Genomic DNA, 19,286 nt, shown 5'->3' on the forward strand with positions numbered 1-19,286 from the left:
GAAATGCCAGGTTAATAAGGCAATTGATGAACAGCACTTTGGAGATGTTAAATGTTAAGTACTAATTAATTTCCTGACAGAGGACATGGAGGATGCCAAACTGATGCTATACTTGATTTTGACCGAGAAGAAACATCATTTGCTTTTTTATTTAATCATTCATATCCAGTACCTTTGAATTCCATTAAGCTCTGGGAACACTGGCAGAAGGAAAAGGAGATAATAGATTATTTTTTTTTACTGTCTCTTGTGCCATATTTTTTTTCTGTGCAGAGTTGTAGTTGTACTAAAGCAGCAGTATGGTATTATTCATATTCCCCTGCAAGTGGTACACTTTGTGCTTGATGTAGAATTGCTCCAACTCACCAGCAGCACAGTGTGAGAATGGGAGCTTTGCTGGTGATAACATGTCTCTAACATGAGGAAAATTGAGATCCAAGGTGAATCTAAACAAAGAAAGGACTATTTGAAGCAGAAAATGAAGCAACCTGAGGAGGATAACAGTGAGGAATTCAATATATTAATTTATTTCTGCTTTAATATGAAAGAGAGGAGTGGTGGTCCTGCAACTAGTGGGATTTTGCAACGAGGGGCTGTTTTCCCCACCAGCTTCCCCAGTGACCTCAGGCAAGTTTCTCTGTAAAAGGACTGTTTCAGTGCAATATAAACTGAAGTGCTTGCCCAAATGTAAAATAGCCTTAGGTTGCTAATGGGCCTAATTGCACCTTTGAAATGCCTTGTGTGTGCAAAACATTTCACTGGGAAACAGTGATGTAGGAAACAGAGTCACGTTAGCCTGGTGTGACGGGTCAGGAGAGAAAGGTCAGAACAATGCTGGAGCGCAGGAGCTGGGAGCTGGTGGGAGAGGTAAGTGGGGAGTGAACAAACTGCCTGGGGGACTCCTGCCCCTTGGAGTTTCCATTCGCTTGGTGCCCCTGGCTGGAACTGCCTTTGTGCTGGTCGCTTGCAGAAACGTTGCGTCCGGCACATCAACCGTGGCAGAGTGGCGTTGTGAGCGCATTTCGAAATGCGGCTTTGTCGTTTCTGTTTTGGATGTATATATTGTGATTAAATAGAATGTTGTTCTCTAGTCATCAACTGGTGTCCTTGTACCTATTTATAGCGTGGTCTGAGTAACAAAAAAGCAAGCAGAAGAGGTGTTAAATTTTGTCATGCCAAAATGAACCAGTTTTGCCCAAGGGCAACTGAAATGTCATGGAGACGTGTTTTTATAGCTAAATTTTGGCTCTGTGAATATATTTATATTCTTCTTTAACATATTGATTTTATTTAACTCAAGCTCAGCATAAATTTTCAGCTTAGCAAAGATGGTTGTAAAGAAATGAATGGAAAAATGTGCACTTAAAATAACAAGACCTTTTCATGAAACAGAAGATTTGGGAGACAATCAGCAGCTTTCGTGGAAAAAAATGAACATGGTTTAGCAATTAGAAAAATATAGTATTATACTTTGAAATGTACTAGTCATAATACAGAAAGCACTAAGAGAATGTCTGTAGAGCAGCAGAATTAAATAATGACTATCTGCTGAAGGACCTGATCTATGTAGCATGTCAGCCCAAAGGTACTTTGTGTGGGCTCCAGCCTGGCATGTATTGTTCACCGAGGTTTGGTCGTTTATTGCCTTTGTGGGATAAAATAACAATACTGGGCTTAAGATGGGAGTTTCTAAATTATTACCTTTACCTGCTTAGGTGCTGAACACGTGAATATTTATGCCTATGTATAATTTAACTACTCGGAGGAGCCCTGCTCATCGGAGCAATGGCTTGGAGCAGGGGAGTTACCCATGGGGCTGCTGCTCTTCGTTGGTAACACTGGGGGCTTTGGCTCGGGCAGGTCTGGGTCTCTTCCCAGAGGGTTCAGCTGACTCCTCTCCATCACAAAAATGGAGTCATCCACCTCCTCCTCCTCCTCCTCACGTGCAGGATTAGCACAGGCAGTTGCGATGATGTTGCCAAAACTGCTGTTTCCGTCAGTGGAGCTGGAAATGTTCATGTTGGTGTTTCAGAAAATTGTCATCTTTTCTGTTGGTGGTGCCAATAAAGGGAGAAAAAGGGGGTCAGTGGGCCAGTTTTGTCCCAGCACTGTTGCTTTTGTGAACTTAGCCCAGGACTTTCTGAACAGACTATTTTTGCATTCAGATTCCGCTGAGGATTTTTGTTAATCTTTTGGTGGCTTGTTTATTTAAATTGAGCCTTGATTAACTTAAGAAGCTTTCTTTGGCATTTAATAGTTTATCAGAGTAAGAGATTACTCTGCCAAACCGCATGCCCGTTTGTAACACAGCTGTATCTGCGGCGGTGACATTTGCTGTGCTGTATCTGTTTCACTCACTGCGCAGAAAGCGCTTTATCAGAAAAAGATTTAAGGCACTTTCATTGTCATAAGGAGGAGTGGAGGAGCTTGTGAGTATAAGGTTAAGGGCCTGTTTGCATTTGGTTTATGATGTTGACACTAGTGTGTGAATTCTACAGGTAACAGACTCAGGCCCATGGGCATGTGGCAGTGATGAGTTGGGTAGTACCTGGTTTAAAAAAAAACAAAACATAAAAACAGATGGAAAGTTTTCTGACTGTGTTGACATGTTCATGGTAGAATGGGTTAAGTGAAGTTCCATAAGAAGGTAAGACTCGATGCATACAGTAAATGCGCTTGATGTCTCTGATGTCCCTGGGTGCAGTACCCGTGGCCAGCGGGAGCCGACTGTGCGCACAGAGCCCGTGCGGGGCACAGGGTGACCCCAGGGATGGAGCAGGCCCAGGAGACACTGGGCCACAGGCTGGGACCCTTGGTATAAAATACAAGCCTCAGTATCTACAGTGGAGCTGGGCAGCTGCTTTCCAGAAATGTTCTGCGTTTGAGAGTGAACATGCTTCCTCTGAGTTCATGCCTTATTCATGTCACTTTTTCTCAGGAACATTGAAAGAAGGAAAAAAAAAAGGAGACAAAGCAAGAATCTAGAAGGTATTTCAGATATAATCTGTGGCCTATGTCCATTCAAAACTCTTCATATTACTGGTATCAGCAACTATTGAAAATAGTTTATAAGCTAACTAAAGAGAAAGGGAGAAAGAAAGAGAAAGAAAGGAAGAAAAATAAAAAAGCAAAGCAAAAAGAGGAGAAGAGAAGAGAAGAAGAGAGAGAAATAATTGTTGAATCTTGACCAACATCCAGTGAATGAGTGTCTCAAAGGAGATGGAAAAGGAGTGGTTAGATTAATTATCCATTACAAAATATTTGCTCTGCTTTATCCTTCACCAAGACCAGAAAAAAAATGAAGTACTATGGAGATTCGTGGAGAAAATTGTGCTGGCTAAATAAACCCAGTAATAATGTGATCTGTTGAAGTAAGAAATGCTGTATTTTTGCAGGCCTGTTAAATGAAGTCAGAAAATTTATTGAATAGACCAGTGTATCAAAGGCTGAATAAATAAACACACTTCAGTGCCTGATAACGAAGACTGAGTATATTCAGCACCAGGTTTGATTTAGTTGGCTGGTTTGTATTTTAATATGGTTTAATCGTTTCCACCTGCTTACTTTCCACCCCTCAGGTGTCCTGGTCGCCCGCTGTTGCTGTCAGAACGGATGCCCGGGCGGAGATGTCCCTGTGTGCACTGTCGTGAAGGTTGTCAGAAGACACTGGGAAGCTCCCTGTAAAGCACCACGCAAAAACGTGTTTGCAAAGCCACTGGAAGGTACGTGTTACCAGAGCTGTGCTGCTCTCGGCAGCTTCGCTACTGCACAAGATCCTCCTGACGTGTGGAAAGCAAGCTCTCGAAGCAGAAGTCCCTTCCTGTGGGGTGGGCCGGGAGCAGCTGCTTTTTCCCAGGGGCTGCGCTTTTTGGGAGGCTGAGAATCAGCCTCCAGGAGGCCCATGGAGAAATTACTATTAATGGCTTGTACGAGATCTCTTTCTTCTGAGATAGGGGTGGGTATGGCAGAGAGCTGGGAGTGTCTCCTCCAGGAGTTCAGCAGCCTTAGACCAAGCTCCTTTTGGTTTTGCATTAATTGCCCATTCACTCAGCTGAAATGCCTCATGTCAGATAGTAAAATCTAAATGAAGTTGGTTGAAGACATCCGCAGGCAGCAGCATCCTAAGAGGAGTGGAAAAACACAAGCAGGAGCAGAGGTAGCAGTTCTGTGCAGAGGGGACAGCGCTGGCACAGTCATTGCCCTGCAAGTGAGCTGAAATAGAAGCTCACTTCAGCAGGCACATGTTTGCTTTTTAAAATGCTGTGAAATCATATAATGACTAGACTGGTCTCTGGGCTGTGGCGATCCAGCCTCCATTGTAGACCCAAACTGGCTAAACCAGCCCTGCTTTAATAAATCATTTTAGGAAGAAAGGAAGGAGTCCTGAGTATGAAGGCTTTTTTGCTGCTCCGTTTACCTTTTTCTTCCATGACTTCAGTCAGTGTTTAGTGAATTACTTGGCATCCTTTATTTTATGAAATGGAAAATATACAAAATCACAGACCCATAGTTCTACCCCCTGCAGCACCTTAAAGACCTCCACAGTTAGTCCTCGACAGGAGCTGCAGCTTCTGATAAAACGTGTTTAGCAGCATTGGACAGAGCAAATGCAAGAATATTTTGCCTTTTCTTATCTACAGACCTGCCTGTGCTGCTGCTAAACTTGAGACGCTACCAGTAGGAACAGAAATCAGATTTCATGCATCTAAGAACCTGTAATGCCACCCTGCTAGTTTTTAACAACCCAAAGTAGCTCTTGAGCTGTAAGCAAGCAGTCTGGGCTCAGGGGGAAAGCTAGGGAGCTGTTTTCTGGCAATGTAAGTAGCTCAGACACCCTCTCTGTAGGAAGAAAAATCACAATAACCTCTTTTCCTTTCCTCCTCTCTCTCCCACTCACCATTACTAATTTATCCGGATTGTAATGGCTCCTATTTGCTCTAAGCAGATTCTGTTCCCTTCCTGGGAAGACCTGAACAGCTACAAGGACATAATATTCCCAGTGGAGGATCTGTTCTTGAATGCAGACAGACTCAGGCAGATACAATGATCTCTTGATGGGAGCCCCCCTTTTTTGACCAGTCAATCCATGACCATTTTAATGTGATCATCATCTGAAATAAGACACCAGGAGCTGCATGGGAGTAAGCCATCCCATGGTAACGAGCAGACATTTAATTTATTGTCACAGGGAAACATTTTGGAAATGTTTTTCATCTCTTCAGAACCCAGCTGACTCGCTCGTGTGTGCAGGCTGCTGGGGCTGGAGTCTGCGTGGCGTGGGTCCTGTGTGGCACTTGCAGGGACGAGCTCATCCTCTGTGCATGTCTGCCTGTGTGGGTCCCACTGTACAAGAGTTTGATCTTCCCTGTCCATTCAGGTTGCAAAGCAAATGCTAACACTGCCCTGGAGCACTGCTGTTGACTCGAGAGGGTTTTCTGGTTGTTTCTGAAGTTTCTCTGCATTTGCGTGTCTCCCACATTCTCCATTGGCACGGATCTTTGCAGCCCCGTTTCTGTGGTGGTGCTAAGCTCCTTGGGAGGAGGCACAGCCTCCTGCTCAGGGCATGGGGCAATTCAAGCTGAGGTTGGGGCAGCTGCTCGGTGCTGGGCCCCTTGTTTCTCTACAGCCAAGGGAGAGAGCAATGGTGGTGGAGGATGGTTTATCCCATCAAACTGAGTGAGATAAATAGCTCTCAAAATGTTCCTGCCTCTCTCTGTTGGCTACAAAAGGAACCTGGACATCTAGTGTAGGAGAGAGATTTAGGTAATTGTTCCTGTATTAGTGGGGGACCATTAAAGGGACAGCAAGGATCACTCAGCAACTATTACATTTATCAGGCCTGTGTCTGCTCTACTGCTTTTCATTTGATGCCGATGTGACACTGGGTGACCAGTGGTACCTCTGCAGGATGCCACCCCTGGGACCCCAGCCAGCAGGGAGCCCAGAGCTGCCTCGGTGTGCAGCACTCCATTGCTCACCAGAAGCATTTTGCCAACAGGTTGACATTTGTAGGGGGAGATTAGACACGTTTCCTGGGGACACAGGCTGCCGGTCTGCCACAGAAGTCCCCTGCGACAGAAGGCACCCAAGCCCAGACCAAAGCCAGGGTGGGACAGAAGCTTCAGCATGTGCCTCGTGGTGTTCAGCTCTGCTGGTGCTTCCCTCCTGCTGCTGCTGTTGGAGGCTCCAAGGCTGTCACCTTGTCACAAAGTCCTAAATTACTCTCCTAGTGCCTGCTGTCAGCTGGGCTGTCAGTTCCTGAGCACCCTTGGCTTTATGCTTGTCTGCACCACCCTGCCTAACTATGGGCATCATATAAATAATAAACATTATTTCACTTAATACCTTCCCAGTGTCCTGGGTTTTACAGTGGCACGCATCAGCTGGCAGGTCATGGGTGCAATCACATCTCTGTCAACAGTGTAATCTGTCTCCACGGCACATCTCCTGGATAGGCCTCATTTGACAGGGATGTTTTTTGGAACTAGCTAATAAATTATTTGCTCCCTGTGGTTAGCCAGCCCTGCCATCACTCCCATTGCCCTGCTGTGTGGCCCACAACCATGTTCAGTTAGTAGCTGGTCTCTGGTGTGTTTGGTAGCGTACCCTTGCAGGGCTCCACTTGGTGATGATCAGCTCCATTGCGAGTGGGGCTGGGATATAAAACCTGTGAGAGCTGGGGACGTCAGCCTGTGGGTTTTGGGTGCTCTGGGTCACCAGTGTGCTGCAATTGCTGCACCTTCCCAGGCTGGGGCACAGGCATGGGTCAGCTGGGGCAGCTCCTGCGCAGACAGCCCTGCAGCGAGGGATTCTGTCTGATTGATTGGGTTTTGTATCCTTGGAAACTGAAAGGGCATTAAAATTGCATGGTGCTGATGCACTCTCCTCCTCGTAGTGCTGCCATGGGCTCGACGTGGCCTCAGCCTCCAGCTGCCAGCCATGGGGTGTAAAGGGCACTGGCTGGTTTTGGAGAAAAGCTAAACTACAACTGACAGGCAAAATATTTAGAGGGAGGGACCTCTGTGAATGGCAGTGCTGGTGTCCAGGGGCGGTGTCTGACTCCCAGCCATGGCTCAGCACCTTCTCTGTGTGTGGCGCAGCCACAGGGAGCCTGGGCATTGTGGCAGAGAGCTACAGCCCGAGAGGAGCTGAGCACCTTGAAACCATCCTGAGCCCCAGGGGCTGCTGAGCCTGGCACCAGGCTCTTAACACAGGGTTGCATGGCAGCAACCCCTGCCATTTGGAATGCACACAGCACTCACCACCCACCAGCCTGAAATGGGTTGGAACTGGGTTTGCAAAAACCCATCTTGAGTATCGGATTAGAGCTTTGTCCTCTAACACTGCAAGGAATTTAACATAACCGCTCTGGGCTAGAGACCACAGGCAGCACAGGGTAGCAAGTGAGTCACGGCGCTGCCAGCAGGTGCAAGAGCCCAGCCCTGTGTGCCAGGGTGGGCTCTGCCGTGCCCTCACCTGTGCCAATGTTGGTTTTGGGCAGCTCTCCCCCAGCAGCAGCAGCTGTGAGGAGAAAAGGGGCCGCTCCAGAATGTCGCCCCAGCCCCCTGGGAAGGAGCGCTGAAGGGCTGCCCCTCGCCCAGGGCTGCGGAGGCTGCTCTGAGTGCGGCCATCGCCTGCACGCTGCTGCCGCTCCTCACCAGGGCCTGCTGGCCTGTCCCCAGCCAACAAACCTCCTTTTCCATCAAATCTAGGTTATTCTCTGTCTCTCAAACACCAGACTTTACATTTTCTAAAGCAGTACCAGAACAAAGGCTCTCCCAGGATCTCATTTTCTCCTACCTGCTCAGTTGCTGCTAATTAATATCATGGCTGCCTACTCACGCAGCATGCGTTCATCTCTACGCTGGTGTTCAGAGAGGATAAAAATAGTATCTGCATCATGGGATCGCGCGGGCTTATTTGCTGCGGAAAACAGTCCCTGATGCTCCAGGAACTCCTCTGGCTATGACAGCATCTACGGGCACCAGCCCACCCCACGGGGCTCTCCACGTCAGCTGCTGCCATGAGATGTCCCCCGGCACCTCCACCTGGAGGTACCTCCTGGAGATGCTGCTGACTTGCAGAGTGTGTTACTACTGAGCACCTTGTGCTGCTGGAGTGCGTGGAACCCGTGGAAGAAAGGGGATGGGGCGGCTGCGTGTGTGAGTGCGCGAGGGGGAGAGAAAAACAGATACGAGAAACCACAATTTGTTGTGGGCTCGAACTAATGGGCGTCAAGTACTCAGAAATCATATGGTAAAGTGCAACAGTTCCCCACAAAGCGTTGCTGGCCATCAGTCACGGGTTAATGTACTGCTAACTTGGATTTATGGCTTTAATATTTTTCTGTTGCACTGTTTCTGTTGTGTGCAGATTGCTTCATCTGTTGTTGTGGGGTTTTTTCCCCTGTTCTGAGGTATTTTAAAATAGGATCATTTGGGGTTATTATTTTTTAATACATATATTTTGAAGGATATTGAAAAAAATCCTTGCCATTTATTTCTCAAGACTTGAAAGGGTCTCTCTAATGTCCTAGTGTGCTTTGCAAGCTGGCTGTCTAGCTCATGGCTATATGTGTGTCCTTTTTTTGAGGATGTGAATATAATAGCCCCTGTGAATGTGTTTCAATAGTGGTCATGCAGGAAGAGCTCTTTTTAATTAAGTAATCTGTATTTAAGAAAAAAACACCAACGCTTTCATAAATTTTAAAAAAGAATCAATAGTAATATTTTTAATGTATATTTGAGTTAATACACACATTTTTGTCACTGTTTTTAATAACATACATGCTAATTTTCCGTTTTAGAGATCAGAACTCTGCTCTGGCAGGTGCTCGAGCTCAGCTGAACCCACGGAGGTGCGAGCGCAGCTGGGGCTGCTGTGACAGCATGACCTGCATGGGACCGACTGCGTTCGGGACAGCTGGCTCGGAACCGGGGCTCACAGTGCCAGGTAGCTGTGTGTACGCTGCATGACGTTTGCCCGGGTTCCTCGATGGTGTTCTTTGCCCTGCGGAGCCAAGAACCCACTCGAGCAGAGTGAGGGAAAATGGATTTGTTAAGATTTGTGGTATTTTGGTTGCTGGGTATTTAATGTAACTATTCATTTTTGAGATTGTACATGCATACTATATATATATATACACACACGTGTGTGTGGGTGTGCTGGGTTCCAGGAGCCGTTTGGTGAGATCCCTTGCTGTCACCATGGTCCCTGTCCAGACAAGGTGTGCAGGTGCCCATGGTGGTGGTGCAGAGCTTTCCAGCAGCGCCAGGGCTGCCCCGTGGGCGGTCAATGGGAACGATGTGCCCACGCAGAGCGGAGGAGACTGATCTCTGCAGAAGTGACACTCGGGTTTCCAACACGGAAAGGTGCTGTGCGCCCTGCCCGATCCCTCGCCTGGGGAATAGGTGAGGAAGGTGAGACTTGGCCTGCGCCCCCTGAGCCCCTGGGCCCTGTGCCGGGCACGGCCCCCTCAGCCCCGGGCTCCCCCGGCCGCCCCCGCCGCCCCGCGCGGTCCCGCCCCGCCCCGCCTCCGCTCGGCTCCCGCAGCGGCCGCGTTTCGGGGGTGGCGGCTCCTCCCGGCAGCGCGGCCGCCATTGCATCAGTGCGCGCCCCGCGCTCGGCCGCGCCTCAGCCCGCAGCCCGGCCCCGGCGGGGGCGCTGCAGCCGCAGGGAACGGCGCTGCGGGGAGAGCGGGCACCGCGGCGGCGCCCGAGCGAGCGACCCTCGGCCGGGCCCCAGCGCCGCGGCTTCGGGGCCGCGCCGGCACAGCTGAGGCGGCGGCCGCGCCCGCCCGGCCCCGCGCTCCGCGCTCCGCGCAGCACCCCGGCGGCGGGGCCGGGGCTCGGCGGGATGCGCCGGCGGTGACGGGGCGGGGGGTGCCGGGCAGGGGCCTGCGCCGGCCGCCATGGGCCCCGCCTGAGCGGCGCGGCCGCGGCGCAGACAGCGGGGCCGGCCCGCGGGGGTCAGGGCGGGCCGCCCCCGGGGCTCCGCGCTCCCGGCCCGGCGGCGCCTCCCGCCCGGCGCGCCCCCTGCGGGTGAGCGGCGCGGCGGCCGCCCCCGGGCCCGCGGGCCGGGCATGGGCGGCGCGGCGGCGGGCGGGCGCTGAGCGGGCGGCGGCAGCATGGAGGCCATCTGGCTGTACCAGTTCCGCCTCATCGTCATCGGCGACTCCACCGTGGGCAAGTCCTGCCTCATCCGCCGCTTCACCGAGGGCCGCTTCGCCCAGATCTCCGACCCCACGGTGGGCGTGGATTTCTTCTCCAGGCTGGTGGAGATCGAGCCGGGCAAGAGGATCAAGCTGCAGATCTGGGACACGGCCGGGCAGGAGCGGTTCCGGTGAGACCGGCGGGGCCGGGGCTGCGGGGCCGGGCCGGCTGGTGCGGGGGCGCACGGCGGGGAGCGCTTGGCGAGTGAGACAAAGAAGGGTCCAACTGCACCTTTGCCTGCGTCCCTCACCTTGCTTGTTTGTTCGCAGCGTTGCCCCCAAAGCCCCTGGGAGGCGAACCACTTTGTGTAGCGGGCTTGTGTCTCCAGCCCCAGATGGCTGCGTGTGTAGGATGTATAGGATGCACAGGGTGTGTGGGATGCATAGGATGTGCAGGGTGTGGATGCAGAGGAGCGACCGCGCTGCCGCTGGGGAGGGCCCGGAGCCGCGGGCCCCGGCCCTGGGGTTACTGGGGGCCCTGGGGTTACTGGGGGCCCTGGGGTTACTGGGGGCCCTGGAGTTGCCGGGGCCCTGGGGTTGCTGGGGGCTCTGGGGTTGCCGGGGCTCTGGGGTGCTCAGCAGCCCGGAGTGGAGCAGCAGAGGGTGCAGCTCGGCGGGGAAAGCGGCTGCTCCGCGCTGGTGCAGCGAGGCGGTAACCAGGATGTTTCGCAGCTGCACACAGTTACGCTGAGGCTCGCTAAATGCAATAGAATATGCGGTTTGGTTCTCTGCAGCGGCAGCACAGACCAGCTGTGTGTAGGACAGGATGAGCCGGTGGCTGTGGCTGTGCAGGGTGACAGGTGCTTGCCGGAGCACGTCACACTGAGTGCTGCACGGACACAAACCGTTTGAGAGGTTAAGCAATAGCAGCGAAGAGTCGATGAGGAAAAATAAAGGCAGCGTGTGGGACCGTGCCAAGAGTTTCCTGCGGAACTGCATGGTAGGAGCAGCAGTAGTGGTTGGAGCAGGCTTGCTCCCATCTAAACAGGGGGCTGGTATTGTCACAAGACATGCTCAGACAGTGCTCATTTGGAGGGGGTTTCAGCGTACCCTCAGCTCCCTGCCTCCTGTTTGTTTGTAATTTCCACACCTTAGATGCTCACCCGCTCTTTCATCCTCCTCCCTCCGGGAGCACGTTCCTCGCTCCGCATCTCTGCGCAGCTTCACGTAGCTTCTGCTTCTGTGCTGTAATGGGTCGCCTGAGGAATGTTTTGGTTTCATTCAATAGATGAAACCTCCCCTACCTCCACCCCTCACCACCTTCCTTCACTTGTGTGGCGCTGGCGTCAGGCCCAGCATGTGCAGCAGTCAGTCCTTACCCACTGGCAGGTTTTTCTCCTGCTACCTTGCAGCCTTTCGGGGCGAGGAGCTGGTGCTTCATTCTGCTGAGAGAGGAGGTGCTTTAGCTTGCGGTTGCATCAGCTTCCAGCTTTGTATCGCAGGCTGGGGTCTGTAGAAAACACTCCTGGGTGCTGTCCTCTGCTTCTGCCTTTGCTGTGAAGAGCAAAGCTCTTGAGTGGCTTCATTTTCCTTCCTTTTAAACATGAGGAAGTTTGGGGCCCTGGAGGCCGCTCACCCTCAGTGCTGGGGCTGCCCCTTGCAGGTGTGATGAGCAGGCGACCTTCAGCGCAAGGGCAGAGGCAGGAGGAGTGTGAGGGGCAGCAGCAGCGAGGGACATAAAAAACCATCGTGCAGCTGTGAAATGCCCTTGCCGAAGTGCAAGCTTAAATCCCCAGTGCAAGAAGCTGTAGGGAAATGAGCAAACCCAAGTGCCTTTATGGTGCACTCTGAAGTACGAAAAAAACAGGCAAAAAGGCTGGTTTGTGTGTATCCCTTTCAAATCACCATTAGCTCTGTGGCAAATTGTGCCCCATGAAGGCAGCAGCTCCTGGGCTGCTCCTGCAAGCTGTTTTTCCTGGCAAAAGGCAAGATGTAGCTAATACTGGAGTAAGCTGAAGCCTCTCAGGCTTGCAAGCACTGGCAAGAAACATGATGGTGCAGGTGTTCTGCAGAACCCTTAAACTTTTTGTCATAGCACAGGGAATTTCTTAAGAAGGAAAGTCATAAGAATGAGCTCTGCCTTTTCACAGAGTTCTCTGGTTTTAGCAGTTCTAGCCTGCTTTGCATAGTTCAACAGCTGCCGCACAAGGAAGAAACCACTGTAGTTATTTTGAAGACACCTTGTTGGCGTTCTCTGGTCTGCAGCTGTGCTACATTTCTGCTCTTCCTGACCCCCATTGTGAGCTCTTTCAGTCGCCGTAAATTAGAAGCAATTTCCATGCAGTCGAGGCTTAAATTACAATTAAGTGTGTGGTGTTCTCTTTTGCCAGATCAAGCTCCAAAATGCTGCGTGGGGCAGCATTGAGGCTGCTCTGGAGATATGGAAGAGCAGGGTCAAATTCTTCCTGGATCCAGCAGGTTTTGCCCATCTCTGGTTACTGAAACACTGTGATTTCCTTGTCTGAAACGTGATGTTGTGTAACGCGAACAAAAGCCAAAGCCTGTGCAGCCGCGGAGCTGGGTACCAGCACCCACAGGAGAGCTGTTCCTTCCAGCTCTGCCCTGCTGAGAGGGAGGGACTCGCACAAACAGCCCTGGACCCCACGTGCAAGAGTCCCCACTGTGGTACGGAGCAGGGGAGAGCTCACAGACAGAGGCAATACCTTTTTGTTAAAACTTGGCCAAAATAGATGTACCGTAGAGCACCTGTACTGCTCTGCATGGGCATGGTGAGAGTAGAAATCAGGAATCCTGGAAGGCAACCGCGGCGTTGTGTACAGCGTGCAGGCAATACTGTTTGCTTCCTGTGGGCCAGTGAGGAGAGCGGTCTGTGGAAAAGGCTTTGAGAAGAGGCACTGAGACCTTCACCTGGTTTTACCTCAAAGCAGCGTTCAGCTCAGATCCTGTCACGTCTTTCAGAAGTACCTGGGGCATTGTGGATGTTGGCAGGAGGAGCCAAGGCGGATGTACCGAACGCGAGGGAGAAGCAGAAATGCCCGTGACAGCGTGGGGGTGAATTCAAAGCGCCAATGTCAGTGTGCAGCTGGCTAGATAGCAAAAGGCAGATCTAATTCCCTCCGTGCCAAGTGTGCAGAGCTACTGTTGTCCTTCAGCCAGATACTCAGGAGAAGAGAAATTAGCCAAACATAGCCAGCCTTCTTTTTTCCCCTCTTCTGGCTTGCTTCGGTTTTGGCTATGGATTTACATCCATCATTGCGTGTCTGTTGATAAAGCAATCCTTGATACCTCCAGTTCATCCTTTCTCAGGGTGGTTTTGCTAGATACACAGGTACAGGACCAAATAACCACTAACAACACTCTTGCATGTACCAAAAAGACCCACTTGTCCCAAGGTAAAAATGCTGCAGTCCTTACATTTTCTTAGGAAAGTTCAGGCCCAGCTGTGAATTCCTCCAGAGACTGAAATCAATTCTTGGTTCTGGATTTAGAACAAATCCATGACTTTGCAGAAGCACAACATACTGCTTCTTGGTTCCTCCTGGTGTAGCAGTCAGTGACCTGTGGCTCCGCTCGGCCTCGCGGTCCCAGCTCCGCTCCATCGCCACGAGCTGATCTCACGTGCTGTTTTGGCTGCGTGGAAGCCCTGGCTCGGGGGAGCTGGGGAAGATGCGCTCTGGTTCTCAGCCCGTGTTTTGGAGGGTCTTTTTGGTTACTGTTCAATTTTGTTGGGATGTGGCGGGACTGAGACCAACAGTAATGCAGATTCCCCTGGGAAGCTGTTGTGTCGTTTTGCTGTAACTCGGGAGGTCAGACTGGCTGCCCCTGTTGGTGCAGCAGCTGTAGCGGTACGTGCCGGCATTCCGAGCAGCGCTGTGGTGGGACACAGCGCTGGGGGTGTGGAGAGTAAATAGAGTCCAAAATTGGTGGTGGGGATGTTGAACAGAGCTGTATTAAATTGGTGGGGAAGTTAGTTATCCAAGGATGAAGTCTTTAAGCCAAGATTGTCTTTTTGAATGGCAAGCTCTACAGAAGACAAGCTGAAAGTGGCAAGACGTTGCCTGAATGGCCTTCTCTGCCCTGGCTTCTGCAGGGCAGACAGGGCGGCAGTGATGCTGTGTTCTTCAGCAAAATATGCATGTTCAGAAAGGCTACATTTGGCTTCAGAACAAAAAAATATCAGAAGAAACAAACGAGCGAACAAAACCCCATGTGAAACTCGCTCTGCGGTTTTTCCCAGGCAGCTGTAACTTACACTTGTGTTGTGGCTCACTCGTTTGCAGGTCCATCACCAGAGCCTACTACAGGAACTCGGTTGGCGGACTCCTCCTCTTTGACATTACAAACCGCAGGTCCTTCCAGAACGTCCACGAGTGGCTAGAAGAGACCAAGGTGCACGTCCAGCCCTACCAGATCGTCTTCGTTTTGGTAGGTCACAAGTGTGACCTTGACACACAGCGACAAGTCACCAGGCACGAGGCTGAGAAACTGGCTGCCGCATATGGTATGAAGTACATTGAGACCTCAGCTCGGGATGCCATTAACGTGGAGAAGGCCTTCACTGATCTGACTCGAGATATATACGAGCTTGTTAAAAGGGGGGAAATTTCGATCCAGGAGGGATGGGAAGGGGTAAAGAGCGGGTTTGTCCCAAACGTAGTGCACTCTTCAGAAGAAGTGGTGAAATCAGATAGGCGATGCTTGTGCTGAGCTCTTCTAGTGAGGCAAGTGGTGATGAACTCTACTAACCAAACGTACTTTACTAAGCGAACTCAGCGTGACAGAAGGGAGAGCCACGCTCCCGTTGGGAACAGCTTCCCACGTTGTTTTGGACACCAGAACAGACCCTGGGAAGAAATGTGCTGTTCCAAATAATCTTTCGGAACTGGGGGCTACAAGCCTAACGGAGAGTGAGGGTGCATGTAGATGTTAAGGGGACAACAAGCAGAAATGAAGGGCTGCAGAGGACAGGAGAGGGTATGCAGAGAGCTGAATGGGCTGGCACACCCCAGGGTACTGTACATGTCCTCTTCTAAGTAAATCTATAGCTCCACGCTGGGTATTAAAGCCACAGAATGGATACTTTACTAGTATGACAAATGGGCAGAGAGAGAAAGAGGACATCTTGGTTTATGTCAGCTGTTTATTGCCAGGAAGGTGTAAAGGCAGCGCAGATACTGTTTCCTCATCAGGCCAACGCCACAGGAGGAGTTTACTGACGTGGTATGCACACTCCTGAATTTTCTTTCTTATGTTCTTGAACCTAGTTTGATAGCAAAGAATATTCTGCGGGATTTAAAGAGGAAAACAGTAGTCATTTGATTGATAATTAACATTTAAATGATTCCCCCTCTCATAGTGCTTTTCTTGTTGTGCCGAGCTGGGATTCTAAGTGGCAACTCCTGCTCCAGTAGTAATTATTCAGTGCATTTTTACGCATCTACTGCCTAGGTGAGTACCTTGAAAGTACCCTGAGTTCAGGGCTTTCCCATAGAATTAAGTGATCAAGAGCATAACGAGAGAACCATGTCCTCCTATCTTAAGGCTGAGGTGTTGCAGCCAGGTGGGACACAGCCCCATTTCCATCTTGCTGGCAGCGCTGTGCTGACCTGTTGGGTGTCTTACCAGCCCGGTCATGAGGAGGAATGGAGAAGGGAAAAAAAAACCAGTCCCCTCCCAAAATAAAAAACTTGAAAAGCTTAACTCAGGTGCATCAGACATCCTAAAGTGAGAGATTTGCTTGTAAAGAAGTTAAATAGTGTGGAAAGCAACAGCTTCCATCAGCACTTTCTGCTGTTGGCCATTTTCTTTCTTGGCAGCAGTGGGAGAACTGGCACGGGGAGGGAGCAGCACACGCTGGGCTGGGCGCGGGGGAGAGAAGCCAGAAAACGAGCTCAAGAGTAAAACTTTTTTCGTCCATGTTTCGTCAGAAGAGGATCAGCCGTGGGTTGGTCAGCGTGGGGCGGCAGCTGTGTCACAGAGCTAAACGTAGGTAAACGTTTTCTGGGAACGCCGTGGACCACTTGAGCTTTCCTTCCACTAAGTTGTAACTTAAGCTTTTGAAGTGCAGCAGGGTAACTGTGCTCCTGGAGCAAACTGGGGCAATTCAGCCTATTAAACAAAACTATAGTGACTTTTTTAATTCAAGTTTGCAAGCTTTATACACCAAACTGCTCATGGGCAGGAGGGAGGGGTTAGGTAAAAAAAAACACAGAAAGCATCTAGGATTTGATTTTAGGCCTCTAAGTAGAGAAGAAGAAAATACTTGTTACAGCTTTTTAAGCTACTCTGCCTATAAAAGCGTGAGTCTTCTTGACTGCTGTCGAATTAGGACTATTTCTCCCTTTGAACCTGTTCTCACAGTTGGCAGCGCAGGGGCAGGTCTGTATGAAGAAAAATCCCTGTGGTTTCTCTATTAAAGCTGTTAAAAAAAACCTAAACAAACCAAACCAAACGACAAAGAAACAAACCACCAATCAAAGCCCTGAAGATGAGTAACATTTTTATTTTCAGTGTTCTAGGACCAGTTTCAGTTCCCGGGCTGTGTAGGGGCGCAGCAGCAGCAGCGTTGTACCTGCTGGGACGGCACCGGCAGCAAACGGGAGGAAGGGCAGGGTAAGCTTGTCACTGCTGAGCACCCCCGGTCACTCCTGAACGGGCTGTACGTGGATCAAAAACCTTGTGCTACAGCCCAGTGAGTTCCAGGCAGATTCAGTGGTAGTTGAGTGAATACCCTGAAGATGAATTAAAACAAAAAAATCCCTTTACAACATCTCTTTGTAGGTGAGCAGAGCCGGAGAAGGTTGCAGCCTGGGGGCTCTGGCGGTTCACTCGGACCAGGTCTGTGCGTCCTGTTGTCACCAGGCAGGGACAGATGCGCTCCCAAGGGGCCGGCTCTGCGCTCTCAGACCGCCCGGGTCTGTCAGGGCCGGCTGCTCACGAGGTGTGTCCTGGGCTGTCTCGCTGAAGGGAGCAGAGCACTAAGTTGGGTCAGACAGCATTTTAGCAATAGTAAAATTCTGTAATTGGCTGTGCAGGAAGCTGGCCGGCAGGGAAAGATCACTGCTCAAGAGACAACCAGTGCTTTATTTCATGAGTTTTGGAAATTCCCCTCTACTGCTCTCAGAGAGATGTTGCAGAAAGCCTAAATAACTAAGTGCATTCAGGCCTCCGGAGTAAATCTTCAGTTGCAAAATAAGAGTGTCATAATTCTAAAGAAGAACAGTACGGAAGAAAATGTACTCAGTCTTAACTACTTAGAGGTAATAAATGGTTATATGAAATTATAGAGAAATCATTATATACATGTTTTTCTAATTCCTTGAATTTTCTAGACAGCTTATTAAAATATAGGAAATGTAGATTCATCTGTACAAAATTTGGAATGCTTTTTCTAAGATGATGAACTTACAGGATATGCTAAGAATTCTTTTCTAACAACTGGTTTTAATGCTTTGACTTCTAGTGCAAGAGGGATTTAGAGAATCAGAAGGTGATGCCTTTCACAGGATAAAGGTCAGGAGCTCTTTTACTCTAGGACAAAAGTGAAAAAAAAAGCTAACTTTCTGTGGTCTCTACCACCTTAAAAACAACCTGCATGTTAGACTGAAATTGCTCAGAACCTCCAAAATAAAAGCATACTATACACTTTCCTCGCTTTCTGTTATGCACTGTAACGAAATGTGAAAATAACGCTGTATTTAGCTGTCTGTATGTGACTGAAAATATGCTTGTATTTAGCAAAATGGTTACTACGTGATAACGTGAAATTTAAAACTTGTAAAGAAACTTTGGTGGTTTTTTTTCTTTCCCCTCCCCACTCTTTCTCAGAAACCCGTTTACTACCTGTTTACTGCCCCTGCTGTGCCGCAGCCGTAACTGAAAGTCGTCCCAGGGCCTGGCTCAGCAGTAGAGCCGCTGTCTGCAGCACTCCACTATACACGCTGCTGTGAAGGCCCAGATCTGCAGAACCAGCCCGGCTCCCTTGCTGAGGGAAAACATTGCAATTATGGAAACACCAGCCATTCTAAGTAAAACAAAACAAAACAAAGACTAAGAAAGGCGCTGCTCCCCACAGTAGTGGCCAGAACAGCCTCTGTCTCCCCAGGAGGCTGTTCTCAGCAGCTAAAATAGCTGCTGCAAACTCACCCTCTGTTGTTGCTCAAAGCAACCGAGACCAGAGCAACACTGGACGAGAATCTGTCACAGGGAAGCCTGAGTTCTTGCCTATGAGTTTGTTTGTTTTCTTTAATTAATCGACTTCGTATCAAGAAGAGTTAGGACAGCCCCAGCTATCTCCCATCCCCCAGGCAGACACCTTTTGAACCTACTGAGCAAGTCCAGCTCTAACGCTGGCGCCCCGATCCCCAGCATTAGGTCATTGGCAGTTGCACACAGGATTTATTTTGCTGGTACAGAAATGCTTAACTCGTCATTTCATTGTGCACAACAAAGAAAGGCAATTGCTGCTTTAGGACCAGCCAGAGGGAGGGGGGGTGCACGCGTTTGCCTGTTGCGATCTCATTAATCTAAACCGAAAATTGCCAGAGAAATCAGGTGTTTGCCATCACTGACGTTCTGAAAAGAGAGAAGCAGCCTGAGTGCCCACACGCTGCCCAGCACAGCAGGGGACAGAAATACCTCTTAGTCAAATAATGCATTTCATCTAAACCTTTCTCTGCTACAGCCCAAGATTTGAACAAAGAGAATGGCCCTGCAAGAAGGGCTGAGCCAAGCCCGGGTTCTAGGATTTACCTGGTTTATGGCCCTCCCTGCAGCTCCTGCTCTGTTACCATCACGGGTACTCACAAACACAGCTGCGCTGACTCGATTCAGCAGCCACACTTCCACACCTGCAGCTTCCACTGAATTTTTTCACAGCCCTGTCCCCAGGTAAGGGAAGGAATAAGAGATCACCAATCAGATTCATGACTTTCTCAAAGAAAGATGCACAAAAACAGGTGTTTGCCACAACTGTTTAGTTTTACTATTTTAATATCATGAAATAAAAGTACAAAAAATTTACAGGTATATTGTTTCTTACATGAAGATCGAACAGTTAACATTTGCATTTGTTTTACAGCGAAACCTGTATTCTCAGTCACAGAACGTGAATAGT

At 49.9% G+C, this 19,286-nt stretch overlaps 1 protein-coding gene across 1 annotated transcript; it reads left to right on the forward strand.

The window, feature by feature from the left end:
- Positions 1–10,126: 10,126 nt before the first annotated feature.
- On the forward strand, positions 10,127–15,423 carry RAB39B (RAB39B, member RAS oncogene family; the record flags this gene model as incomplete). Its single annotated transcript, XM_080352847.1, has 2 exons — positions 10,127–10,341; positions 14,452–15,423. The coding sequence occupies 2 exons, from the start codon at positions 10,127–10,129 to the stop codon at positions 14,876–14,878; spliced, it is 642 nt and encodes a 213-aa protein (XP_080208973.1). The 3' UTR covers positions 14,879–15,423.
- Positions 15,424–19,286: the final 3,863 nt, after the last annotated feature.

Source organism: Nesoenas mayeri, assembly GCF_963082525.1.
Source record: "Nesoenas mayeri genome assembly, chromosome: 13".
Taxonomy (NCBI): Eukaryota; Metazoa; Chordata; class Aves; order Columbiformes; family Columbidae; genus Nesoenas; species Nesoenas mayeri.